The 23,720-nt window shown below is 45.5% G+C and overlaps 2 protein-coding genes across 5 annotated transcripts in view; one reads left to right on the forward strand and one right to left on the reverse strand.

Annotated features, from left to right (window-relative positions):
- Nsd3 (nuclear receptor binding SET domain protein 3) overlaps positions 1-7,799 on the forward strand; it is a 119,084-nt gene extending 111,285 nt beyond the window's left edge. The window contains exons 1-7 of one of the 2 annotated variants that reach the window (XM_059244253.1): positions 2,947-3,051; positions 3,172-3,280; positions 3,456-3,546; positions 3,909-3,972; positions 4,355-4,479; positions 5,348-5,518; positions 6,976-7,799. In XM_059244253.1, the coding sequence (XP_059100236.1) occupies positions 2,990-3,051; positions 3,172-3,280; positions 3,456-3,546; positions 3,909-3,972; positions 4,355-4,479; positions 5,348-5,518; positions 6,976-7,139 (786 nt within the window). In that variant the 5' untranslated portion in view covers positions 2,947-2,989 and the 3' untranslated portion in view covers positions 7,140-7,799. Of the gene's footprint in view, positions 1-2,946; positions 3,052-3,171; positions 3,281-3,455; positions 3,547-3,908; positions 3,973-4,354; positions 4,480-5,347; positions 5,519-6,975 lie in introns of those variants that run through there. The other variant, XM_059244252.1, reaches the window with a different exon arrangement.
- A 555-nt stretch (positions 7,800-8,354) lies between these two features.
- Positions 8,355-23,720, reverse strand: part of Ddhd2 (DDHD domain containing 2) — a 30,544-nt gene continuing 15,178 nt past the window's right edge. The window contains exons 10-18 of one of the 3 annotated variants that reach the window (XM_059244250.1): positions 22,851-22,973; positions 21,578-21,673; positions 20,798-20,881; positions 20,541-20,696; positions 19,559-19,661; positions 19,272-19,442; positions 17,505-17,661; positions 10,642-10,749; positions 8,355-10,318 (exon numbers count right to left, since the gene is read on the reverse strand). In XM_059244250.1, the coding sequence (XP_059100233.1) occupies positions 10,668-10,749; positions 17,505-17,661; positions 19,272-19,442; positions 19,559-19,661; positions 20,541-20,696; positions 20,798-20,881; positions 21,578-21,673; positions 22,851-22,973 (972 nt within the window). In that variant the 3' untranslated portion in view covers positions 8,355-10,318; positions 10,642-10,667. Of the gene's footprint in view, positions 10,319-10,641; positions 10,750-17,504; positions 17,665-19,271; positions 19,443-19,558; positions 19,662-20,540; positions 20,697-20,797; positions 20,882-21,577; positions 21,674-22,850; positions 22,974-23,720 lie in introns of those variants that run through there. The other 2 variants (XM_059244249.1, XM_059244251.1) reach the window with 2 other exon arrangements.

Here is a 23,720-nt window from a genome sequence, read left to right on the forward strand (position 1 = left end):
CTACCCGCCGCAGTATTTGCAAGGGTGTCTGTAAGTGATGCGCAGCGGAGACACCGAGTATCGGTGGTCATGGGAAACACTCAGATGGCTGGGCTGGTGGACAGCTTCCATGAAGTCGGTTTTTCTGAGTACTTTCTTACCTGCTAAGTTCGGTTAGAGTTCCTAGAGGTGGAAATCATGGCATCTGTTCGGAATGTCGAACCTGGCCCCCAGGACCTGCTGTTACCTGTCATTTTCTGTTTCAGTCCCACACTCTTCCTGCCGCATCCACTCACCACAGAGCTGAGACGCCTCCAGCCACATATCATGTCCTAATGAGAGAGAAAAACAAATCGCCTTTGAGTCTCACGGCTTGGAAAACTTGTCGTTTTTATGTTTCTCATGAGTACAAGGGCATCGGGAAGTTGCTTTATTTCTAGACTTGAATTATTCTTCACGTGGCTGTTGCATCCAGCCACTCCCTGCTCTGCTGAGGCGCTGTGGAGAACACAGGAAGTGAGCAAGTGGAAAGTTCCTCCACGAAGGACCACCCTACCTAGGTCTCTGGTTATCTGTAGACAAAAGTAGACCTCGGTCCATTTTCAGATGGACTAGAGGAATAAATGTAGACAGCTTTTCAATGGATTACCAAATATTGAAAAGCTCGACATTTGTATGTACTGAAATATCACCAAATTTTACCCTGGGTAGGGTACTGGGGATCCTGGGAGAAAGGGCATAATAGAGCAAGGGAGGGAAATGGGGAGTGGTCATCACAGGTACAGTGTAGTCCCCTATACACTGAGACCTCTGCGTCATTCAGTTCAGGTTCTTCAAGTACTTGAGACTGTGATTGTCATTCCAGTTCCTTTGTAAAATTAGGAAGTGGGAAGCATCACTGTGTAGACTGTCCAAAGGAAAGTCCTTCCAGTGGGAGCGGAGGTATCTTAGATTGTTGGTACCTTTGAGGAAGAGACGCCTGCATGAGATATCAGCAGCATTTCTAGAAATTGTTTCCTGTGGTTTTGTTTTGTCTTTTTTGTTTGTTTGCCTCATCCCCAAGTGTCTTTTGTCTTTCCTTTTAATATAAGCCTGGGCGTGTGGGGTGTGTGGGTATGTTGTGTGTGGAGGGTGGTAGTGTTTGCATTTATGTCACACTCCTGAAATGCTGTGTGTAACCCTTGTTTCAAAAAGCCATGTCTGCCAGGCATGGTTCGGCACGCCCTTAATCCCGGCACTCCAAAAGCGGAGGCAGGCGCATGTCTGTGAGTTCAAGGCCTACGTAATGAGTTCCAGGACAGCTAGGGCTATGTAGAGACCCTGTCTCAAAAGGAGAAAAAAGAAAAAAAGAAAAAAAAATGACATTGTTTGGCTTTTGTCAAGCCATTGGACAAATGGCCAATGTGAGCACTTGTACCTGTGTCGGGGGAGGGGAGAAAAGTATTGCTTGTCCTTTAGTAGGCTCTAAAAGTCATTCCTGTGTACGTTAGAGGGAAAATAGAAGTTGCCAGAGTCAGTATTCAGTCCTTGGTTTTCTGTGACTTCGCTCGTCCGCTAAGGGATGAGAAGCACCCCAGCTTCACCGTCTTCTTCCCTACCTGCCGGCAGAGCTGTGGTGTGTGCCCATGGCCTTCAAGTACCCACCGGTTTGCCTGGATCGGGCTCCTGGATCGGGCTCCTGTCAGTTCAAAGGAATGGGGAAGTTTACATTTATTTTTGTTGTCAGCTAACATCTCGTTTTTTGTTATGTAACCTATGGTAACTGTACTGCCAATAATAACCAAGATGCTAACTGATTACAACTGGCTCAAAAGATCTTTTTATATACAAAGATTTGTGTATATTTTGAATCAATATGGCAAATTTCATTTGTGTCCATTTGATTATTACAAATAAACAAATACCTGCAGATTCAGTCTTCATTCTCTGTGTTCTTTGAATAATGTTCTTTATAGATGTTTACATCTGTGTTTACCTGTAATGAACTTTGTAGATCCTGTGAAATATTATTTTGCTTAAACCACTTGAGTCCTTAATATCAAAGTGTCAACCTTCACTGGGCAGTCTCTTTAGTTTCTTTGACTTGGCCAGGAACTCCTAACACTAAGGAATTAGTGCTGATTTTCCCCAGGGGTATCCTTCTAGGGCATTACTGTATAATGACTTGTAAACATAGTTTAAGGATTTCGTTGACTGACCAATGTCTTATTGCAAAGTATGAGCCTACCAATCGTGGTTAACCTGTATATAGATAGATTACTGTGGACTAGTAGTGTATGTGGGATTGCCTGTGATATTTACGTTTCTTACTGACATGTGCTGGTGGGACAGTTTTTGTACATTGTATTTACTGAAATTTTGCCTTTTTAATTTTACAGATACTTTAGAATTCAGATGTGTTTTCTGCTTCTGTAAGAATGTGGAAAAGTTTTTAATGGCATCCGATTGGTTTCAGGTCTTGCTTGAGGTTGACTTTAATAAATTGTCCTGTATGTTCTAATTAAGTATATGGGCTTGTTCTTTGCCTGTAATTTCATGGTACAATTTACTGAGAAATGAGTCACACCAAAAAAAAAAAAAAAAAAAAAAAAAAAAAATCCACCCAATCTCAGCCCGGTTTTTCCCTTTAAAATGCTGCTAAGAAATGGTTTCTTTAAAGTGAGTTTTCTGTTTAGCTTTTGTAGAGGAAGGGTCTCTGGAGGATGGCATTCCTTTCAGTGTGCTGTAAGGTGATCTGGGCACCAGGTAGCTGGTGAAGGGCACTCTCATCCCCTTGCTTTGAGACCCAAAGGTGGCCTGCTGCTTGGACAACAGCCAGGTCCTCCCGATCAGCCCGAGGGCAGCGAGTGCTTCTGTGCTGTCGCTAGGTGGTAGTCACAGCGAGCAGAGGAGCTTCCCGGAAGCTCGGGGAGGTCCCCTGGGAGTGTCCCCTCGCTGCCCGCCAGGCGGCGCTGGGCCCCGGGCCGAGCCACGTCAGCAGCGGGTGGCCGGCCGGCCGGCGCGTGGCGGGATGGGGACGGCGGCCCTGGGAGCGGAGCTGGGCGTGCGGGTCCTGCTCTTTGTGGCCTTCCTGTAAGGATTTGTCGGAGCACTCCCAGGCGGGCCGGGGTGCTCGCTCTTCGGCAGCTGCTCCGGGCGGGCGGCAGGTCCTTCCGCCGAGAGCCTGTCAATCTTCGCCCTTTTCCTCCCCAGGGTGACCGAGCTGCTCCCTCCCTTCCAGCGCCAGATCCAGCCCGAGGAGCTGTGGCTCTACCGGAACCCGTACACGGAGGCCGAATACTTCCCCACCGGCCCCATGTTTGTGCGTGAGCTGCTGCCCTCCCGCCCTCCTCCCGCCCCGCGGGGACTCCTCCTCCTCCTCCCGGCCGGGTGCTCTCGGACCCGGAGCCGAGTCCTTGAGATCCAGAGCATGGCGTCTGGGTGGGCTCTCTGCAGCCGGCCTCGGTGCGAGGCAGCTGCCATGTGTTCTCTTCCAGGTCATTGCATTTCTCACTCCACTGTCCCTCATCTTCCTAGCCAAGTTTCTGAAGAAAGCGGACACCACCGACAGCAAGCAAGCCTGCCTCGGTAAGTGCTCCTCCAGTTGCCCACCTAGTGCTGGCCACTAGTTGTGGGGTGCAGCCACTGGAGCCGCGTCTGGACGGCAGGAAACTGGGTACCCCGAAAGTATGTCCTCTTGCCCCACTTGTTACCCCGTGAGGCAGAAAAACAGCAGCCCCTGTAAGAGCTGGGTCAACCCAGATGTGCCTAGATCCCCTGGCTTCTCGGCCCCGGGCCGTTTACACCAGTTTTTGGGGTCTAAGGGCCACAGCTGCTTTTGTGCTCCGTACTGGTTGGATTCATCCTCCAGCAAAGGAGGGCTTCTAGGGTGGCGGCAGCTGCTCTTCCCCGAGCAGACAGCACTAACCGTGTCTTTCTTTCTCTTCCAGCTGCTAGCCTTGCCCTAGCTCTGAACGGTGTCGTTACCAACACAGTAAAGCTGATAGTGGGCCGGTAAGTGAGAAACCCGGACACACAAACGCAAACCTCCCGCAGCCTCCAAGCATTTTCCCCTTTATTCTCAGACTAATCTTTCTCAGCCAGAACTCTCTCCCCCTGCCCTCTGCCTGTCCTAAACATGCCCGCCACCTGCTCTGTGTCCTGTACTGACCGAATTTCCCACCACAGCCTCCAGCTGCGAGACTTTCCCCCTTAAACGTGGGCCACGTGACTAAAGCTCTTTTCTCAGTATAGTGACTATCCTAATCCAGTTCCATTATTTTGCCTAGGACATTACGTGAGCAGTAGTCAACAGGATTATTGACATCGACTACCACTGAAGAAGGATTTCTGGAAGAGTAGATTGGAGTGCTCACACTATGCTCATTTCTTCCAGGCCACGGCCAGATTTCTTCTACCGGTGCTTCCCGGATGGACTGGCCCATTCCGATCTGACCTGCACAGGGGATAAGGATGTGGTGAACGAGGGCCGGAAGAGCTTCCCCAGTGGACACTCTTCCTGTATGAACCTCAGATGAACTACTGCAATCCTTTTTATTATTTTATGTAGATACGTGTGTGAGCATACTATAGAGACCAGAAGACATTAGATCCCCTGGAACTGGAGTTTCGGTTGCCATGTGAATGCTGGGAACTAAACCTAGATCCTCTCAAAAGCAGCCAAGTGCTCTTAATTGCTGCCGGGGCAACTCTCCAGTTCCAATACATATTTCTAAAAATGACTGAGTTTAACCCGTGAAGCTTCGCTGGAATGAGCTGTTTCTTACTTGCCAGTCATAAAACATCTTTATTCAGGCCAGGCAGTGATGGTGCACACTTTTAATCTCAGCACTTGGTGAGCAGAGGAAGGTGGATCTTTCTGAGTTTGAGGCCAGCCTGGTCTACAGAGCGAGATCCAGGACAGCCAGGGCTACACAGAGAAACCCGGTCTCAAAAGACAAACGCCTCATCTTTATCCAAGGGTTACTATATGTTGGGGGCCACTGAGCATTTTAGGTTCTTACCTGTGTAGCTCCCGAGAACCAGTAAGGTCTATTAGTTTTTGGATTCCCACTTACAGACAAGTAAGGCGTCTACAGCACTGTGCACAGTAATAACTTGTATTCCAGAAACTATTCTTTTTTTTTGAGCTGAGGATCGAACCCAGGGCCTTGGGCTTGCTAGGCAAGCGCTCTACCACTGAGCTAAATCCCCAACTCCAGAAACTATTCTTACTTAAAATACTGGGGCAGAAAATAAAATCCTCATTTCCCGTCCCTGTAATCAAGATGGGTAAAGCCTGCTCCTGCTCCCTGCCCTCCCATCTGGACATGAGTGTTGGGGCTCTCACCGACAGACACACACGACTCATAGCTCTTCCCTGTTCTAGTTGCGTTTGCTGGTCTGGCCTTTGCTTCCTTCTACCTGGCAGGGAAGTTACACTGCTTCACCCCACAAGGCCGAGGGGAATCCTGGAGGCTCTGTGCCTTCCTAGCGCCTCTGCTCCTGGCCGCTGTGATTGCGCTGTCCCGCACATGTGACTACAAACACCACTGGCAAGGTGAGCAGTTATGTGTGCCCCGGGAGTTTCCGCTCCGCCTGTTTGAACCCTAGACACTGGCACCAAGTGGCTTCCTACGTGTCTGCTGAATGAACGAGCACATGAGTGAGTGTGGACAGCCTGGGTTCCGTTCTGGGTCACGGAGAACCAAAGTTAACTTTTGGGCCAGCGAGATGGCTCGGGGAGTGAGGTAAAGATACTTGTTGCACATGCCTGACGACCTGTGTGTGATCTCTGGAACACCTGTAAAGGTGGAAGGAAGGGATGGATGCCAGAGTTATCCTCTCACCTCCACGTGTCCCCACAACATGCACACGCACACACAACATTCTTTGCAATTAACCTGTGTATGGGATATCTGCACGTGGATGTGCAGGTGCGTGTACCCCAGTCGTGTGGGGAGCCGATGACCAGCAGGCACCAGTAATCCTGTCTGCCCTCCACAGCACAGAGGTTACAAGTGCATGAACGGAGACTCAGCTTTTTTTTTTTTTTTTTTTTTTTGGTTTTTCGAGACAGGGTTTCTCTGTGTAGTTTTGCGCCTTTCCTGGAACTCACTTGGTAGCCCAGGCTGGCCTCGAACTCACAGAGATCCGCCTGGCTCTGCCTCCCGAGTGCTGGGATTAAAGGCGTGCGCCACCACTGCCCGGCTGAGACTCAGCTTTTTACGTGGGTACTGGGGATTGAACTCAAGTCCTCTTGTTTATGCGAGAAAGCGCTCTTACCTGCGAGCCAGCTCCCAAACCCTGTGAAACAAGGTTTCACTAAGTAGCCCTGGATGGCCCTGAAACTAGGTAGACCAGGTTGGCCTCAAACTCAGAGATACAACTGCCTCTGTCTGCTGGGTGCTGGGTTAAAAGGTGTGTCTCATCACGCCTGGCCCCCTTATTTTTTAAGACAGGGTCTCCCCCTCTAGCCCAAGCCTCACATTAAACTATCCTCCTCAGTCTCCCACGTGTTGGAACCCTAATCATGTGAGGCCATTCCTGGCCAGAATTCTTAAATAATGAAAGCCAGCAAATGATTAGAATCACATGAACCTTTGTTATTCTTCTGTGTTAAAAAATTCTAACTCGCCAAGTGGTTAATCCCAGCACTCGGAGGCAGGTGGATCTCTAGGAGTTCAAAGCCAGTTTGGTCTACAAAACAAGTTCCAGGACAGCCCAAGCAGTTACACAGAGAAACCCTGTCTCGGGGGTGGCGGGGTGGGGGTGGGGGGTAGGATTTGAACTCAGCCCATGCTGATGTAACTTAGGGTATGTTCTGATTTGGTGTTTTGAGAACAATGTGGCTAATAATCTTATAACTGTATGATAAAATTAAGACCCTCTAAAGAAACTATAACATGGGTTGAGGTCTTTCTTGGCCCCTGCAAGCAGAGTAACCTGGAGGGCCAAGTCCTCTATAACTGTGTAGTGTCTAAAATTTTTTTTTAAGACCTATTTCTCTCTCCTCAGATGTCCTAGTGGGGTCCATGATTGGAATGGCATTTGCTTACGTCTGCTACAGGCAGTACTATCCTCCTCTGACTGATATGGAATGCCACAAACCATTTCAGGACAAGCACAAACTCCCCTCCTCACAGAAGAAGCCCAGTGAGTCTTACCACTTGGATATTTAGCTGAACCTACCTCAGTGGAGAACAAGCAAGTCAGCCTCCTAACCGGACACCATGCACAAGCCAAGAACTTCTGGCTATCACCTCTCCCGAGGTGAAGGTGTGGACACCGCCACACTGTAGTCCCACCTCCACCAAGAATCTGTCTACACTTCGCCCCACTTCCAAGGCTAGACCCTGAGCAATCCCTGCCTGGGGCCTGTTCTGGAAAGTGGCTCTTTAGGGAGTTCTTTCTCTAGGTTAATAAAGCTGGGCCATAAGATTGGTGTTCCAAGATCTAGGGTCTTTACATTTATGTAGATGTCCCTCAAGAGACCTTTTCACAACGGAGACTCTCATGGCCCCGTTTTATCCTGAAGACTTTATGACCAATCTTAATCTCTATCCCTTATAAAGAAGGGTGATGCCAGCTGAAGTCTGTTTACTTTTTGTGGCCACATTCCATTAAGCCTTAAATAATAAAACCACCAATTTGGGCCAATTTTTTACTTCATCAGAAAAGAAAACTTACAGATATTATCTGGAAGATAAATATATCTCTTTCTGCCTTCTATTCACAAAAAAATATATGGAACAATTATAGGCTATCATCAGAACGTGACACTTTGAGGATCAACTAATAGCTACCTCTGTTATACTTTAAATAAAATTTTGTCTTATGTATATCTTCCTGTAACATACTCTTTGTTTTTGAGACAGGGTTTCTCTGTGTAGCCCTGGCTGTCCTGGAACTCACTCTATAGACCAGGCTGGCCTCCAACTCAGAGATCCGCCTGCCTCTGCCTCCCGAGTGCTGGGATTAAAGGTGTGCATGAACTCAGCTATAACATACGGTTAAGTATATTTTCAGTGTATTCCCTCCCCCCCCCGCCCCCCTCCCCCCAGTAAATCTGACAGTGAAAAAGTGTATGCTTGAGTTTTTGGACTTTAAGATCACCACTGGATCCTCATCTGAACATATGTGACTAAGTGTGGTATCTGATGTACAAGCTAATATTTATAGGTACTAAAGGACAGGCTCTGTTTTCTGTATTTACAGACACATTTATCATTGCCACACTTTAAATTCTGAGCTGTATCTCTTCATGGCAATGAAAACATTAATCAAGGGAAAATAACATGTATTAGTTATTTGCCTAAAATTTTTGTTTTGAATTTAGCATAAAAGAGAAAATAGCTACTATGTTGATTTTTCTTGATGATAAGGCCACATGAAAGTAACTGGTCAATAGTTTTATTTCAGCATTTACTAAAGTCTTAAATATAATCACATATAAAACAAGCATTTCAAAAGTGCAAAATATCAGCAAGGTGGTCAGTGCTATCATCTTCCCTTGAAACAATCTCTCACCGAGTGCAGCCAGGAATCTGGACAAACGCTGTTAGGCTAGAGTTTACACACCAGCCTCGGTCAAGAGACTGTACATGAGGAATGATGCGGGTAAACAGCCGACAGTGACCACAGGCTCCTCGCCACCTTCCCCACTTGCATAACACAGCACAGTAACACCACAAGTGGATGGCGAGGTTCGAGCTCTTTCCAATTACTGTGTGCCGGACTGCCGGGAAGAAGCATGTCAGAGTATGCCGGACTGCCGGGAAGAAGCATGTCAGAGCAGAGCGGTTTAGCTAGCGCTCCGGGGCCAAGCTGCCCATCTTTGGTTACAAGAACTCATTCTTGGTTGTACTTTGGTTTACTCTGAGTAGTAACGATTCTGCTAACAAGAGTAAACAAATTTGAAGACAGCAACTTGACAAAAACCCTTCAGTATTTAATGACTGCTACTTGATTCTCAGTAATTCCTACTCAAGAGAGTGTGAAAAAAAAGTATTCCATACACCTGGAACTTCTCAGTAGCTTGTTTATCCTGCATTGTCCATAAGCAGAGAAAGAAAGGCCAGGCTTGCCTCTGTAACCTCCAGGGCACAGTGATTAACCTCTTTTCTGTACCAACAAGGGTAAAGACCGCTGCTGTCTGAGGGGTGGCTTCAGTGAGGGTTACATGCAGAGCTTCTGGATACCATGATAGGTTTACAAAAAAAAAAAAAGACAGAAATCCAAACATAACTTCCTCCTCTGCCACTCACTCTGTGAAGAGCTGTGGGACTCTGGGGGTTGGTCTGAGGAGCATGCAGCACCGTCCTGAAGAGAACGAAGATGCCGGCACATGCTGAAGAAGGGGAGGAAAGACAAAAGCAGACACCTTGGGAAAACTTAGTTCCCGAGAGAACTCTACTCCACTTCTCCAGATCCAGCTACAGTGCACACAGCTGCTCCTCTGACCCCGTGAAGAGGGTTTTCTTTCAGAATATGGGCTCTCCCCGGCTAGCCTGTGTGCTCAACACTGACTGCCAACTCTAAGTGAGCACTGTGCCGCCACCTCAGCAACATCAGAAGTGACCTTTACATCACAATACTTCCTTCACTCGCTGGAAGTAGCAGGCAGCTTCAGTCAGTACTACCAAAAGATCTCATGACAACATGAACAGCTGGGAAAGGCCATGTAGTGGACCGACTCTTACAACGTCACCTCCAACATGAGCATTATCCAGTAATTCCTCACATCTCACCCAGTTTGGAATTCGCTGTAAGAGGGCAGGCATACAATTCTTACAACCTCCACATTCACAGGAGCTGCAGGAGTTGTGAAAACAGCACACGGCCCCAGTGGTTCTACCAGAGCCTAGCTGATAGTGTCCGGAGCAAACGAGTTAGTAAGCTAGTCCTGTCTTCAGAGACTACACACAGGAAAGAAGGCTGGCTGAAAATTAACAGTACTTCCATGTCCACTAAGTACACTTAGCCTTCCAGTGCAGAGAACACAGAGAATGACTGGACCCTAAGGACCTCTGAATCTTAAGACTATACTCCCAAGCTGGTCCACTTTCTAAAGGTAAGGAGTAAGCCTCTCTCAAAGTTGTCTAGGCCCCCCTAAACAGACTGTATTCCTTTCCATGTATTAAATAAGGAAGGTCTGCTGTTAAAGCATTAAAAGATGTAAACTCCTTAGCTACAAAACTAGTGAGTGTTTTTACAAAGCAATGAGTCTTCCTTTTGCTTTCCACTAATTTCCAAACGGATTTTCTTCTCAAGATCCCGTGGAGTGAGGCAGGCAACATGCAGGACATGACGTGGCCGCAGCAACAGGCACAGACTTTCAGGAAGGATCCTCGGTGTCCATCTACAGGAGAGAGCAGGAGAAGAGGTCACCGTGCAGTTCAGTCTGAGGAACCAGCAAGCACAGGACCACCACTGTCGAACACAGACTTTCCAGGACCCTATCTGGACGGCTGAGCAGGGGTAACTCAGGATCTCAAGCACACGATAAAACAGACACTGATCCCTAAGTGGGCACTGGATACGTCCTTCAAGTTTTAACCAGTCTTCAGAGTGAGTATTAACCCTAGATCGTGGGGACAAATACAGATCTGTATAAGGGCTTGAGGTGCCAATGTTCCTCGTAACATGTTCACATGGAAACACTACACTGCATTGAAAACTTACATTAAGCAGCCACAGACGAACCATTTTTACTGTAAAGGCTGATCAAGGAAGATACCCTGGGTCTGGTAGATCTCTTTGAGAACCAGCAATACTGTATCTTCGGATTCCCTGTGTAGAAAAAAAGATTGAGAAAAGATGGAACAGTCTGGTGCCATATGCTTTTCATTTATCTATACAAGTACCTTGAATTTATTTAGGTATTGCAAAACCGTGCACTTAGAGATGTACTGTCGGGCAGTAGTAGGAGGTGATCCGGCAAAGCACTGTGTCTGGAAGCAGGAAAAGGTACGGGTCCTGGCACCTTCCCCGTTAAGGTAGTAAATGACAAGGGTGTCCCAAGCCTTGCCTGTTTGCTTGAGGCGGGGTCTCACTCGAGCCCACAGTGTCCCTGGAACTCACTCTACAGCTACGGCTGGTCCAGAAGTCCCAGAAGCCCTCCTACCTCCGAGGCCTCTGGACCGCTAGGGTTACAAGCTTTAGTAAAGCACCGTGCTCAGCTCCAGAGGCTCCCGAGACAACGGTGAGCTGTCTTCTAGTTGGTCACCTTCATTCTAAACTTTTATAAAGTTTGGACCCAGAATTCCAAACATCAAACGGGGCTTCGAGAGACGGCTCAGTGGCTAGACGGCTGGCTGGGCAAGAATGGGAATCTGAGTTTGGAACCCAACACTCACATAAATAGCCAGGCTGTTTAATCCCAGCACAGTAAAGGTGCTGAGACAGGAGGTTTGCTGGGACTTCCTGGCCACTAGACTAGCTCCAGATGCATTGAGACTGTCTCAGAGGAATAAAGTAGAAAATGTCCTCTGGCCACCTCACATGGGTACACAGGTATCCACCCACATACACAATCCCCATAGGAAAAAAGAATATGAAAAAAAATATATATATATATATATATATTCTATATATATACACATACATATAAAATGAACTCTGCCATTCTTCAACTCTCAGTCCCCATCATCTTCAGACAAACCCTGTCAATCTTCATGGCGAAGCCTGCCCACTTTCCGAGTTCCAAAGTCAGAACTTTTCAGTGCATTCTGTCTCTCCTGGACACTAGCCTAGGTCTGGATACTTCTCACCTTCTCACTATTTCTGATCCCCCACCAACACCCCACCCCCTGTGACTTGAAGAATTCCATTGCTGAGCCTTGTGCATTGTTCAGACTGTTCCCATTTTTTGAGACAGTGTTTTGTTAAGTAACCCTGGCTGGCCTTGAACTTTCAGAAACCCTTCTGCTCCAGCCTCCCAAGCGCTAAACTTGTAGACATATGCCACCATGCTCCAGCCAGCGTTCCTGACTCCGAGCTTAGAAAGCAGAACTCTCTTTCTTGTCCCCCTCCTCCTGAAGCAGCCTGCTTTTCTGTCTCCTCTCCTGAATGCCAATCCAACTGTCCTTGAGTTTCCTTCCATTCTTTTATCAAGAACCTACAAATGGGCCAAACCATTAAACTAAGTGAAGAAGAAATCATCTCGCTGCCATTAATCCCAGCACTCAGGAGGCAGAGGCAAGTGGATCTCTGTGAATCTGAGACCAGCCTGGGCTACAGAGTGAGTTCCAGAACAGCCAGAGCTACACAGTGAAACTGTCTTTAAAAAAAAAAAAAAAAAAGCTAGACCCTCACATTCTAGTATTGAGACAATTAAATAACCACATTAAAAACAAAACAAAACATGACCTAGACCATTCCCCCACCTTACAGGCTAGTGATTTCTCACCTCAACCCAAGCTGGAGTCATCTGAGAAGAGGGACCCTCAACTGAGAAACTGCCCCCACCAGGCTGGCCTGTGGGCAAGTCTGTGATGCACTTTCTTGACTGATGATTGATGTGAGAGGGCCCAACTTTCTATGGGTGGTGTTACCCCATGGCAGGTAGCTCTGGGTGGTATAAGAAAGCTGACAGCACTCAGGAGGCAGAGGCAGGTGGATGGATCTCTAAGTTTGAGACCAGCCTGATCTACAAAGCAAGTTCCAGGACAGCCAGGACTACACAGAAAAACCCTGTCTTGAAAAACAAAATAAATAAGCAGGCTGAGCAAGCCATGGAGAGCAAGTCACTAAGCAGCATCCTCCGTGACCTCTGCTTCAGTTCCTGCCTCCAGGTTCCTGCCCTGTCTTCCTTCAGTCAGGGAGGAAGTGTGGTCTGAGTTGTAAGCTGAAATAAACCTTAAGCTCTTCAAGTTGGTTGTAGTCTTGAGTTTTATCACAGCAACAGAAACTCTAAGACACCCACTCTATATACGACTAAAGTTTAAAATGAATCCAGATTTACATGTAAAACTGAGAATATAAAATATCAGAAGGGACTGTATACTTCAGGGATGAGGGACAAGAAAGATCTAAATATGACACAAGCCAAGTGTGGTGACACATGCCTTTATCCCCAACACTGGGAGGCACAACAGGTGTATCTCTGCTTTTGCAGCCCCCCTGGTTTATAGATGGAATTCCAGGCCAGCCAAGGCCGAACAGTGAGACCAAAAAAAAAAAAAAAAAAAAAAAAAAAAAAACCAAAGGTCACGGAGTTTGACAATGTAAAAATAAAAATTTCTACTTATCAATTACCAAAGCAGGGCTGGAAAGATGGCTCAGCAGGGAAGGGCACATAATATCCTTTCTCCTGAGGACCAGAGCTCAACTGCCAGCACCCACACTGGGCAGGCACCCACAACCGCCCTAACTCTAACTTCAGAGGATCTGATGCCCTCTTCTGAGCTCTGAGGGCACAGGACATACACACACAAAATTAAGAATAAGACAATACAGGCAATATCAAATACAAACTGGGGAAACGCATGTGCAGCTTCCATAATAAACACCAATCAATGCAAATGAAGAAAAGAAAAGCTGTGGTTTGATTGAGAATGGCCCCCACAGGCTCTGTTTGAATGTTTGGCCCCCAGTTAGTGGAACTGTTTAGGAAGAATTAGGAGGTGTGGCCTTGGAAGAGGTGTGTCACTGGGGGTGGGCCAGTGTTTTTCTCTGCCTGCATCTTCTGGATTGAATGTGATCTCTTAGCTATTCCCCCAACACCATGTCTGCCTGCCCACCACCATGCTCCTGCCATGATGATAATGGACTAACAACCCTCTGAAATTTTAAGCAAGCCCCCACTAAATGCTCCCTTTTCTAAGCTGCCTTGGTCATGGTGTCATCACAGCAATAGAACAGTAATTAAGGCAGAAGTGAAAATGAAGGGTATAGGTAATTCCCAGAGAAGGAAGGAAAACTGGCCCTTATGTGTATAGTAAGAGGCTCAACCATCTTCAGAATAGGAACAAGTAGCTGGGTGGTGATGGCACATGCCTTTAATCCCAGCAATCAGGGTCTCACTATACAGCTTTGGCTTTCTAGAACTCTCTGTAGACTAGGCCAGCGTCAAACTCACAAAGATCCACTTGCCTCTGCCTCCCAAATGGTGGGATTATAGGTGTGCACCACTATGCCTAGCTAAAAATAATCTTTAAAAAAACTTATAAAGTATTGGCTAATGGATGCTTCTAAAAACCAGGAAATTTGGCTTTTGAATAGCTGTCTTCCCAGTTCAGTAGCCTATTTCCATTCCAGGGTGTCTGCCTGTCTGTGGTTTTCTTTGGAAACAGTCTCTCTAGCCAGAAATGGTGGCAACACCTTTAATCCCACCACTTGAGGCAAAGACAGGTGGATCTCTGTGAGTTCAAGGCCAGCCTGGTCTACAAAAAAAGTTCCAGGATAGCCAGGGCTACATGAAGAATTCCTGACTCAAAAAACCACACCATTTAAAAAAAAAAAAAAAAAAAAAAGTTTTCAAATACGAAGCCAAGAGTGGTAAACACTGAGGATCCCAGCACTCAGGAGGTTCTCAAGTTAGAGGCCAGTCTGGTCTGAACAGTGAGACTTTTATCTCAAAAAACAACACACATATGTAAAGAGACAAATGAGTTACATACATTCAGTAGAAATACTGATCATTGGCTGGGCGGCGGTGGCGCACACCTTTAATCCCAGCACTTGGGAGGCAGAGCCAGGCGGATCTCTGTGAGTTCGAGGCCAGCCTGGGCTACCAAGTGAGTTCCAGGAGAGGCGCAAAGCTACACAGAGAAACCCTGTCTCGAAAAACCAAAAAAAAAAAAAAAAAAAAAAAAAGAAATACTGATCATTTACTAAAAGGGAATAAATTATATACACAACACAAATGGATCTTGAAATAATTCCCTTCAGTGAAACTAAACCAAAAAGGAAAATATATTCTGGTTCTGTGGTTTTAGTGAGAATGGCCTGCATAGGTCCCTTTGTTTGAATACTTGTTCCCCAGCTAGTGGAACTGTTTGGGAAGGATTAGGAGGAGGTGTGCCACGGGGGTGGCCCCTGAGGTTTTCAAAGTCTGGCCATTCTCAGGTGGCTTTCTCCCTCTGCCCCACACTGGCTGCTGTCTTGAGATACAAGCTCTCAGCCACTGCTCCAGAGCCAGGCCCACTGCCATGTTCTCGCCATGGTAGTCATGGACCAACCTCTGAACCTCTAACTCCCAGTGAGCTGTTTCCTTTATAAGCTTTTTTGGTTGTGGTGCTTTGTCACAGCAGCTGAAAAGTAACTAAGAAGGACTGCAAACAGATGTCACATGCACACGACAGTAACAAGCAGGTCAGTCCCTGGAAATATAGGAGGACTACAATGGAACACAAACTTTTGAGTGATGAGTACTGTCACTTAATGATTGTGGCAATGGTTTCATAGATCACGAAACTTTGAAGGCAGGCCAGTTTGTGAAGGCTTGCTGCACTAGCCTGAGGACTGGTTTGGATGTCCAGCAGCCACATAAAAGCCAGGTTAGGAGGCATGCATCCACGAACTCCGTTCTTGGGGAGGGAGGACCTGAGAAAGGCCTTTTCCCTACAGCTCATCGACCAGCCAGTCTAACCTAATCAATGAGCTCCAGGTGAGAGACCCGTCTCAAAGATAAGGTATAGACATTTGAGAAAGACACTGACATTGACCTCTGGTCTCCATATACAACTGTGCATTATATCCCTGTGTCTGCATGCACATGTGTACATAAACATGTAAATACATCACACACAAATGCACACAAAACCTATGTACAAAAAGCTATGGGGAAACATTCTACTATGTACATGATGAGGATGTGAAAATGGACAATGTGGGCTAGGGAGCTGACTCAGTGAGTAAAGTTTGGCTGCCAAGCTGATGACCGGAATCAGGTCACTGGAATCCACATGCACACACCCACACCAATAAATATGTGGTAATTTTTGTAAAGGACGACTTCCGTTTGGCAGCATTTATCAATGTTACAGATCATAGCTTTCCGCCAGCAATTCCGTGTGTAAGTGTGTACTTACGGACGCTCTCGTGAGCGGATGGACTGACACAGACAGGAGGGAGAAGTAAAAGGACAGAAACCAAAGGTGGTCAGCAAAGGACTGGCTGCACAATTGTGACTGACTAAACGGAACACTGTAGCTAAAAGAATGAAGACGCTCAGAACTACCAGTAGATAAGACAAAAACACGTCTACCATATCTACATTTCAAAAGACCTCTTTCATTTTCTTTGTTAGAAGAAACATGATAGCTACGTGGGGGGAAACTCCGCAGGGCATGAAATGAAAGAAGCTCTTTTAAAAATTATTCATCTTCCTTTGATTTTCAAACCACTCGGAAATTTTTTTTAAGGTTTATTTTATGTATGAAGGAGTGCTCTATCTGCATGTACAACTTTATGCCAGAAGAAGGCATCAGACCCCACTAGAGATGGCTGTGAGCCACCAAGTGGTTGCTGGGAACTGAACTCAGGACCTCTGGAAAAGCAGCCAATGCTCTCAACTGCTGAGCCATCTCTCCAGCTCCCGACTCAGACAATTTTTAATCCAGATTAAGAGAGGCCGTTCTTTTTGGTCTAGCTTTTTGAGCTTTAAGACAGGGTCTCACGTAGCCCAGGCTGGCCTCAAACTCAAAAGAAGCAGCATATGGCCTTGAGCTCCTGACCCTCCTTCATCTCTCAAGTTCCAGGATACAGGCAAACAAGCAGGGCCAGTAAGATGGCTCAGCTGTAAAGGTACATATATGCCACCAAGACTTATGACCTGAGCGAGAACCAAAAGAATTCAATGTTTTTAAGGTAAACAAGCAAAACATTTTAAAGAGAACACATTGAAAGAGCATTATTTTAGCTCCCTATAATGACCGATTTTGTTGAGCTTTAGTTTGATTCTATTTACCATATAGGGATGACAGTGATTTATGCCAGATAATTATCCCTTTATCAGTGTTCCACAGAGAAATTCCTCAGAACATTAAAAACAAAACCAAGGTCACAGCAATCCTCCTGCCCCAGCTTCTACAGTACTGGGATTACAGGTGAGCATCTTTTAAAAACACTTCTCTGTGCCCCATCTTATTTTTCTAGCTTTATTTCTGTTTCATTGGTGATGAAGCTGTATTGTTATACTAACAAAATCTAGTAATCACCACTACTCTGATCTACATTCCATCAGGCAATTAATTATATTTAGTAATGTGCATGTGCCTTAGCTACTGTAAATGCTTTTAAATGTTTTTTTTTTTTTTTTTCCTTTTTTTTTTTCTTGGTGGGGTAGGGGAGCAGGATTTCAGTGGGTAGTTTAGGCTGCCTACACTCAAAAGCCTCCAGACTCAGTCTCACAGATGCTGGAGTTAGAGGCATGAGCAGTCACACACGGCTTCAAAAGATACATCTTAAAGACGGGAGCCAGCTGGGGTGAGGCTGGCTGCCAGTACTTCTGAGACCCTGGACTCACCTCCAGGGAGCTGAAAGGAAGACTAGGTAAGGACACAACACAAAAACAAAACCACCACCACCCACGGAACACCTACCAGTAGCACAGATGGCTCTGTAGAGCAAATAAATACTCATTGAAACTCTCAATGGGCTTCTCCTGCAGCACGTAGTCGATGCGCTGGCCGCCATTCAGCATTCCCACGTTGATGGGAAGCTCTTCTTTAACTTCCCCGGGCGTCTCTTCTGGGTTAACTTCTGGACGAGAAAAGCCATCCTAAGAACCTAAGCAGAGGACCTGGGAAAATGACTCAGTGGAGCTGGCTAAGGGCCTCCCTGCAAGCAGGAGGAACACCCAGACACCCACATCAACAGCTGGCCAAGGCAGCACACATCTGTAATCCCAACACTGGGGAGGCAGAGACAGGAGGATCCCAGGGCTTCCTAGCCAACTAAAGAGCGCTGGGTTCAGTGAGAGACCCTGTCTACACAAACTAAGGTGGAGGAAGACACTGTCCTCCACATGACTGTGTACCCACACACGTACACAAGATGTATACACATACACCTAAAGATTCAGCACTCCTTCGGATTCCACGGTTACCTTTTGAGGTGGTACTCTGCTCAAAGGGCTCTCTTCTGTCTTCCTCTCAATTTTTTTTTTTTTTTTTTTGGTTTTTCAAGACAGTTTCTCTGTGTAGTTTTGGTGTCTGTCCTGGATCTCGCTCTGTAGACCAGGCTGGCCTCGAACTCACAGAGATCCACCTGCCTCTGCCTCCCGAGTGCTGGATTTAAAGGCATACGCCTCCGCCACTACCACCCGGCTCCTCTCAATTTCTTTATAGCTCCTCAAGTCACACTAATTTTGTTCAATTTCTTCTTTTGATCCACACATCTCATCACCTGTACACTTGTAAGTCATGTGTCGTGAATTTTATAAACTAAATGCATGCAGGGATAGAGGATAGACTCTATAAGGAACTGAGTATCCAAGCTAGTCCTCAGCAATGGAAACAGAACTGGTACACAAACACACACTCATCTTATAAAGCTAGCTACCGAGGCTGGACAGATGGCTCAGCAATGAAGAGCACTTGCTGCTCTTGCCAACGACCCGCGTTTAATTCCGAGCACCTGTATCAGGTAGGTTTCAACCCCTCTAACAATACTCCCGGGGGATCCAATGACTCTGGCCTCTGAAGGCATCAGCACCCATTCAGTGCACATATATACACACTCAACACACACACATACACAAGAGAAAAAAAGTCTTTAAAAAAATAGGAACAGGAGGGCTGGCTGGGCAGTTAAGTGCACTTGCTGATCTTCCAGAGGATCCAATACCTTCTTCTGGTCTCAACAGACAGCTATACATACATGCCATACAGTCACACAGTCACACAGTCACACACACACACACACAGACACAGACACACACACACACAAATTATGTTTTTTAAGTAGGTACTTCACAGAGTAGGTTTGCGGCCCTGGCTGTCCCGAAACTCACTCTGTAGACCAGGCTGGCCTTGAACTCAGAGATCACCTGCCTCTGCCACCCAAGTGCTGGCACTAAAGGTGTGTGTTACCATGCCCAGCACAGAGTAGGCACTTAACATCATTCCCAAATCCAAAGTGGGAAATGTTTTCAAGGGTAGTTAATAGTTTCTCTTGACATTTTCCTCACGTAGTATTTTCCCCTAAATTTTAGGTATTAAAATGTCAGGAAAGGTTAGCATAGTTCACAGACAGCTATGACTCCTAGAATAGATCCTACATAATTGAAAGGGAAAAGGAAAGACGACCCTGGGCAAGAACTCCACAGCATGGTGTCCCTCAGGTCATCTCTATACAGTGCCACTGACCACTGGACTTTTCTGAACTTGATTCAGGTTCTGCCTCAGTTTCTTCTGCTGTTTCTGAAGCTTGTAAGGCAGGGTATGGAGCTCTGGTGAAAGACTTCCAGGCCATCCGCAGTGAACCCAGCAAGTTGTTCTTCAGGTCCATACTCATCCTGGTCAAGCCTTCTCTTAGTTCTGAAACACAGTGAATAAAGGATGCTGTCGAGTTTAAGGCGAGCAAAGAAAAGAATGAATTCCATTTAGTTTATACTCTTCAACTACCCAGAATCAGGTTCTACACACAGACTCACCTAAGTGCATCCGCTTCCTGCCTTTATGATGTGGGATCAGCATTGGCTCAAATTCTACTTCCGGGACCACCATTGGTTCAATCCTGTACGCTACAGGATCAAACTACATAGGGAAATGAAAGCTAAATATTTATCCATAATAAAGAAGACAGTTTGAGGAACTACGTATCTTAGGCAAAAACAATTACGTTTATTTTGTAAAAAGGTACAGTAATAGGCTGGGAGATAGCTCAGTTAACACAGTGCTGGACCTGCAAGCCAAGGGACCCAAGTCTGAGTCCTAGAGCCCACATTTAAAAAACAGAACAACAAAAACTGGGCACAATGACAAATACTTGTAAATCGCAGCACTGGGAAGGGAAGGCTGAGACAGGCAGATCCCTGTCTCATTTAAAAAAAAAAAAAAAAAAATGTGGACAGCATCTGACAAGTCGTATCCAAAGCTATCCTCTGGTCTCATACTCATGAATATGCACAGTTCTTCTACCTACTTACTTCCTTGCTTTTAATTTCGGTTCTTCAAGACAGGGTTCCTCTGTGTAGCCCTGGCTGTCCTGGAACTTGCTCTGTAGACCAGGCTAACCTTGAACTCAAGAGATCCACCTGCCTCTGCCTCCTGAGTGCTAGGATTAATGGTGTGCGCCACTGCCAGCTCCTAATTACTTCTTCCTAATCAATACTACCAACTGTCTAGTTGATAAAGAATAATAGAGAAAAAGCAAATCAGCTGGGTGGTGGTGGTGCATGCCTTTAATCCCAGAACTCAGGAGGCAGAGCTAGGCGGGTCTCTGTGAGTTCGAGGCCAGCCTGGTCTACAGAGCGAGTTCCAGGACAGGCACCAAAACTACACAGAAAAACCCTGTCTCAAAAAAAAAAAAAAGAAAGAAAGAAAGAAAAAGAAAAAACAACACAAAATTACATGCTGCTTGCTAAGAAATTCTAGTATTTAGGTAAAACCATATAGCAGCTATTCAATGCTTACAGGATGGTAAATATTGAAGAAACCTTTGCATGTGGGAAATTTATAATTAGGATCAAGTCTTCTTAATCCTCGGACAGTAAGAAACATTCCAATGGGAGATCCAAAGGCAAAGAATATTTCTGGTTTGTAGTTGAGCCGGGGGTATTTTACAGACACCTGGAAGGAAGAAAAAAGGTATTTCTCATTAATAATGAGTCTTATCTGTTCCTACCACATGACTAATAGTAGTTAAGACAGAAAACAAAGAGTATTTTTACCTGCCCAATGCCAACATCTAGATAGTCACCATTTTCCTTGGGGATGTTTACCTCTGAAGCTGATGTGGCTGGTCTATTAACACCCTAAAAAGAATAAAAACAATAGCTATGTGGAGATAGTATCCACTGAAACTAGCGCCTAATGTCAAAGGAAAAGCTTCCAAATGGCAACCAATAACTCTAAGCCCCTCACAAAATAAGATAAGCTACTGAAACTCTAATAGTTGCCTTACATGAACTGACATCCCTACGTGCTTTAAAACAAAAGTGGGGCTGGAGAGATGGCTCAATGGTTAAGCAGACTGGCTGCTCTTTCAGAGGACCGGGGTTCAATTCCCAGCACCCACATGGCAGCTCACAACTATCTGTAACTCCAGTCTCAGAGAATCCAATGTCCTCTTCTGATCCCCATGGGCACCAGACAAACACATCAAATAAAAACAAAAAATAAAATGAAATAAATCTTCAAAAATAAGTTCTGGGCATGACGGAGGACATCTTTAACTCCAGCACTTGGGAGGAGTTAGAAGCAGGCCTATCTTTCTGAGTTTAAGGCCAGAGTAATAGAGGTATCGCTCAGTTTTAAAGTACCTGCCTAGCATGTGTGAGGCCTAGGCTTAACCCCCAGTGTGGCAAACAAACCCAAGCATCTGTCTGGTTAGCAGAGTACTGTCTCACAAAGCGTCTATCTGGTTAGCAGAGTACTGTCTCACAAAGCCTAAGGATTTCTCGCCACTGTCAAGGAACTGTCTCACCCACTAGGCTAGGTTAGAAACACACCATTGAGTTTTTTCTGGTCCTGAAATGGTTTAATATCTTCTTTCTTGGTCCTAAGGGAATTCCCATTTCCTGAAGATCTCTTTCTGTACATAAAGCCTAGGGATAGAACACAAAACAGGTTTGTTTTTGTTTTTGCTTTTTAATTTCTAGGCAAAATAAAATCAAGTAAATGTTGTAGACTCTGAAAGGGTCACTCTTGTCCTTGGTTCTATACTGATTTGGCTCCCTAAAGGCATAACACACAAGTAACTTTGAGAAAGAAAGTCTTGTCTTATTCATAAAATAATCTGAGAAGAACAGAAGTATTAGTAAAAACTACACTGTCGCCAGGCAGTGGTGGCACACACCTTTAGTCCTAGCATTCAGGAGGCAGAGGCAGGCAGATCTCTCTGAGTTTGAGGCTAACATGGTCTACAAAGTGAGTACCAAGATAGACGGGGCTGTTACACAAAGAAACCCTGTCTCAAAAATACAAAAACAAAAACAAACAAACAAACAAACAATTCACTATCAATATGACAGTAATAGAATACTGTATAAAAAAGAACTAGGCAAGCTGGTATCTAATGACTTCACTTAGCTGTCAGTTTCTCAGGATTATACTCCTCCTGACGGACACAAGCTGGGAGAACATGTGGCCAACAAAGAAGTACACATACCAGATTCACATCAAAATGTCAATGTAAGTGTCACTCCTTTTAGTGGGAGAGACTTCCTTCTCCCTTGCATTTCTACACCACTGTGTCGTCTCCTTATCAGTTCTTAAGGGAACTGTGATGAAGCAACTGCAGTTTAACTAATGTGCCTTCCTAAGGACCAACTGACACTGGAGTCCGTGAGCAGGCCCATCTTACTGGCACCCTGCTGCCCAGGCCTGATCACAGCAGGCAGCCATTAAGCATCAGCTATGTGAACAATAGATCATAAACCAGAAAACGCACAAGAAAATGAGGACGAGAAACCCCGACGGTCCAGACCGTCACCTGTAACAGAGAATAAGAGTTTGGGCGGTTACTGTGCATGCCAGGGTCAGCTCTCGACCCACACCTTCTCCAAGCTTAGCCTGCTCTATTACACGTCTGATCTGAACCTTGAACTGCCACAAAGCAAAGATCATTTTATATGATAAAAAGCAGATAAACAATGCTAAAGATCATCATTAGTGGTGAAATATTTACAAGTAAAAAACTTCCAAAGGGCATGTTCTTGGGAAACATGATGAAGACAGAAACACTGAAAATGGCTTGGCATCCAATTGAAAGCCTCTTCTCACCAGAGCTTCCTTATCGACTTTCTCTTTCTCAAAGACGGTGAAGAACTCAGAGAGCTGAAGCTTCTTCAGATCTTCTTCTAATGTTGGTACATCTCCTTGATCCTCAACAGTTCTTAACGAACCCTAAAAATTACATCATAAAGCTTATTATTCAAATTCATTTGATTTTATTAATATAATTTTATAATTTGAAATTTATTATGTAAGCTATTCAAAATAATGAATCTAACATTAAGTACTTTGCCCTGTTTTTGAGACAAGGTCTCATAATGTCCAGGCTGATCTCAAACTCACTATGTACGTAAGAGTGACCTTGAATTATTTTTTTCTTTTTTTTTTGAACAGGATTTCTCTGTGTAGCTCTGGCTGTCCCAGAACTCACTATGTAGACCAGGCTGGCCACAAACTCAGAGATCCACCTGCCTCTGCCTCCCAGGTGCTGGGATTAAAGGCTTGTACCATGATGCTAAGCAAAAATATATTTTTAAATTAATATTAAAATATTCAACTTATACAACCACTGTGGAAATCAGTATGGCGGTTTCTCAGAAAATTGGGAATTGATCTACCTCAAGACCCAGCCATACCACTCTTGGGCATATACCCAAGGAATGCTCAATCATATCACAAAAATACATGCTCAACTATGTTCATAGCAGCACTATACGTAATAGCCAGAACATGGAAACAACCTAGATGCCTGTCAACTGAAAAATGGATTAAGAAAATGTGGTACATATACACAATGGAGTACTACTCAGCAGAGAAAAACAATGACAGCATGAAATTTGCAGGCAAATGGATGGAACTAGAAAATATCCTGAGTGAGGCAACCCAAACCCAGAAGGACAAACATGGTATGTACTCACT

This window comes from Peromyscus eremicus, chromosome 17 (genome assembly GCF_949786415.1).
Source record: "Peromyscus eremicus chromosome 17, PerEre_H2_v1, whole genome shotgun sequence".
NCBI lineage: Eukaryota > Metazoa > Chordata > Mammalia > Rodentia > Cricetidae > Peromyscus > Peromyscus eremicus.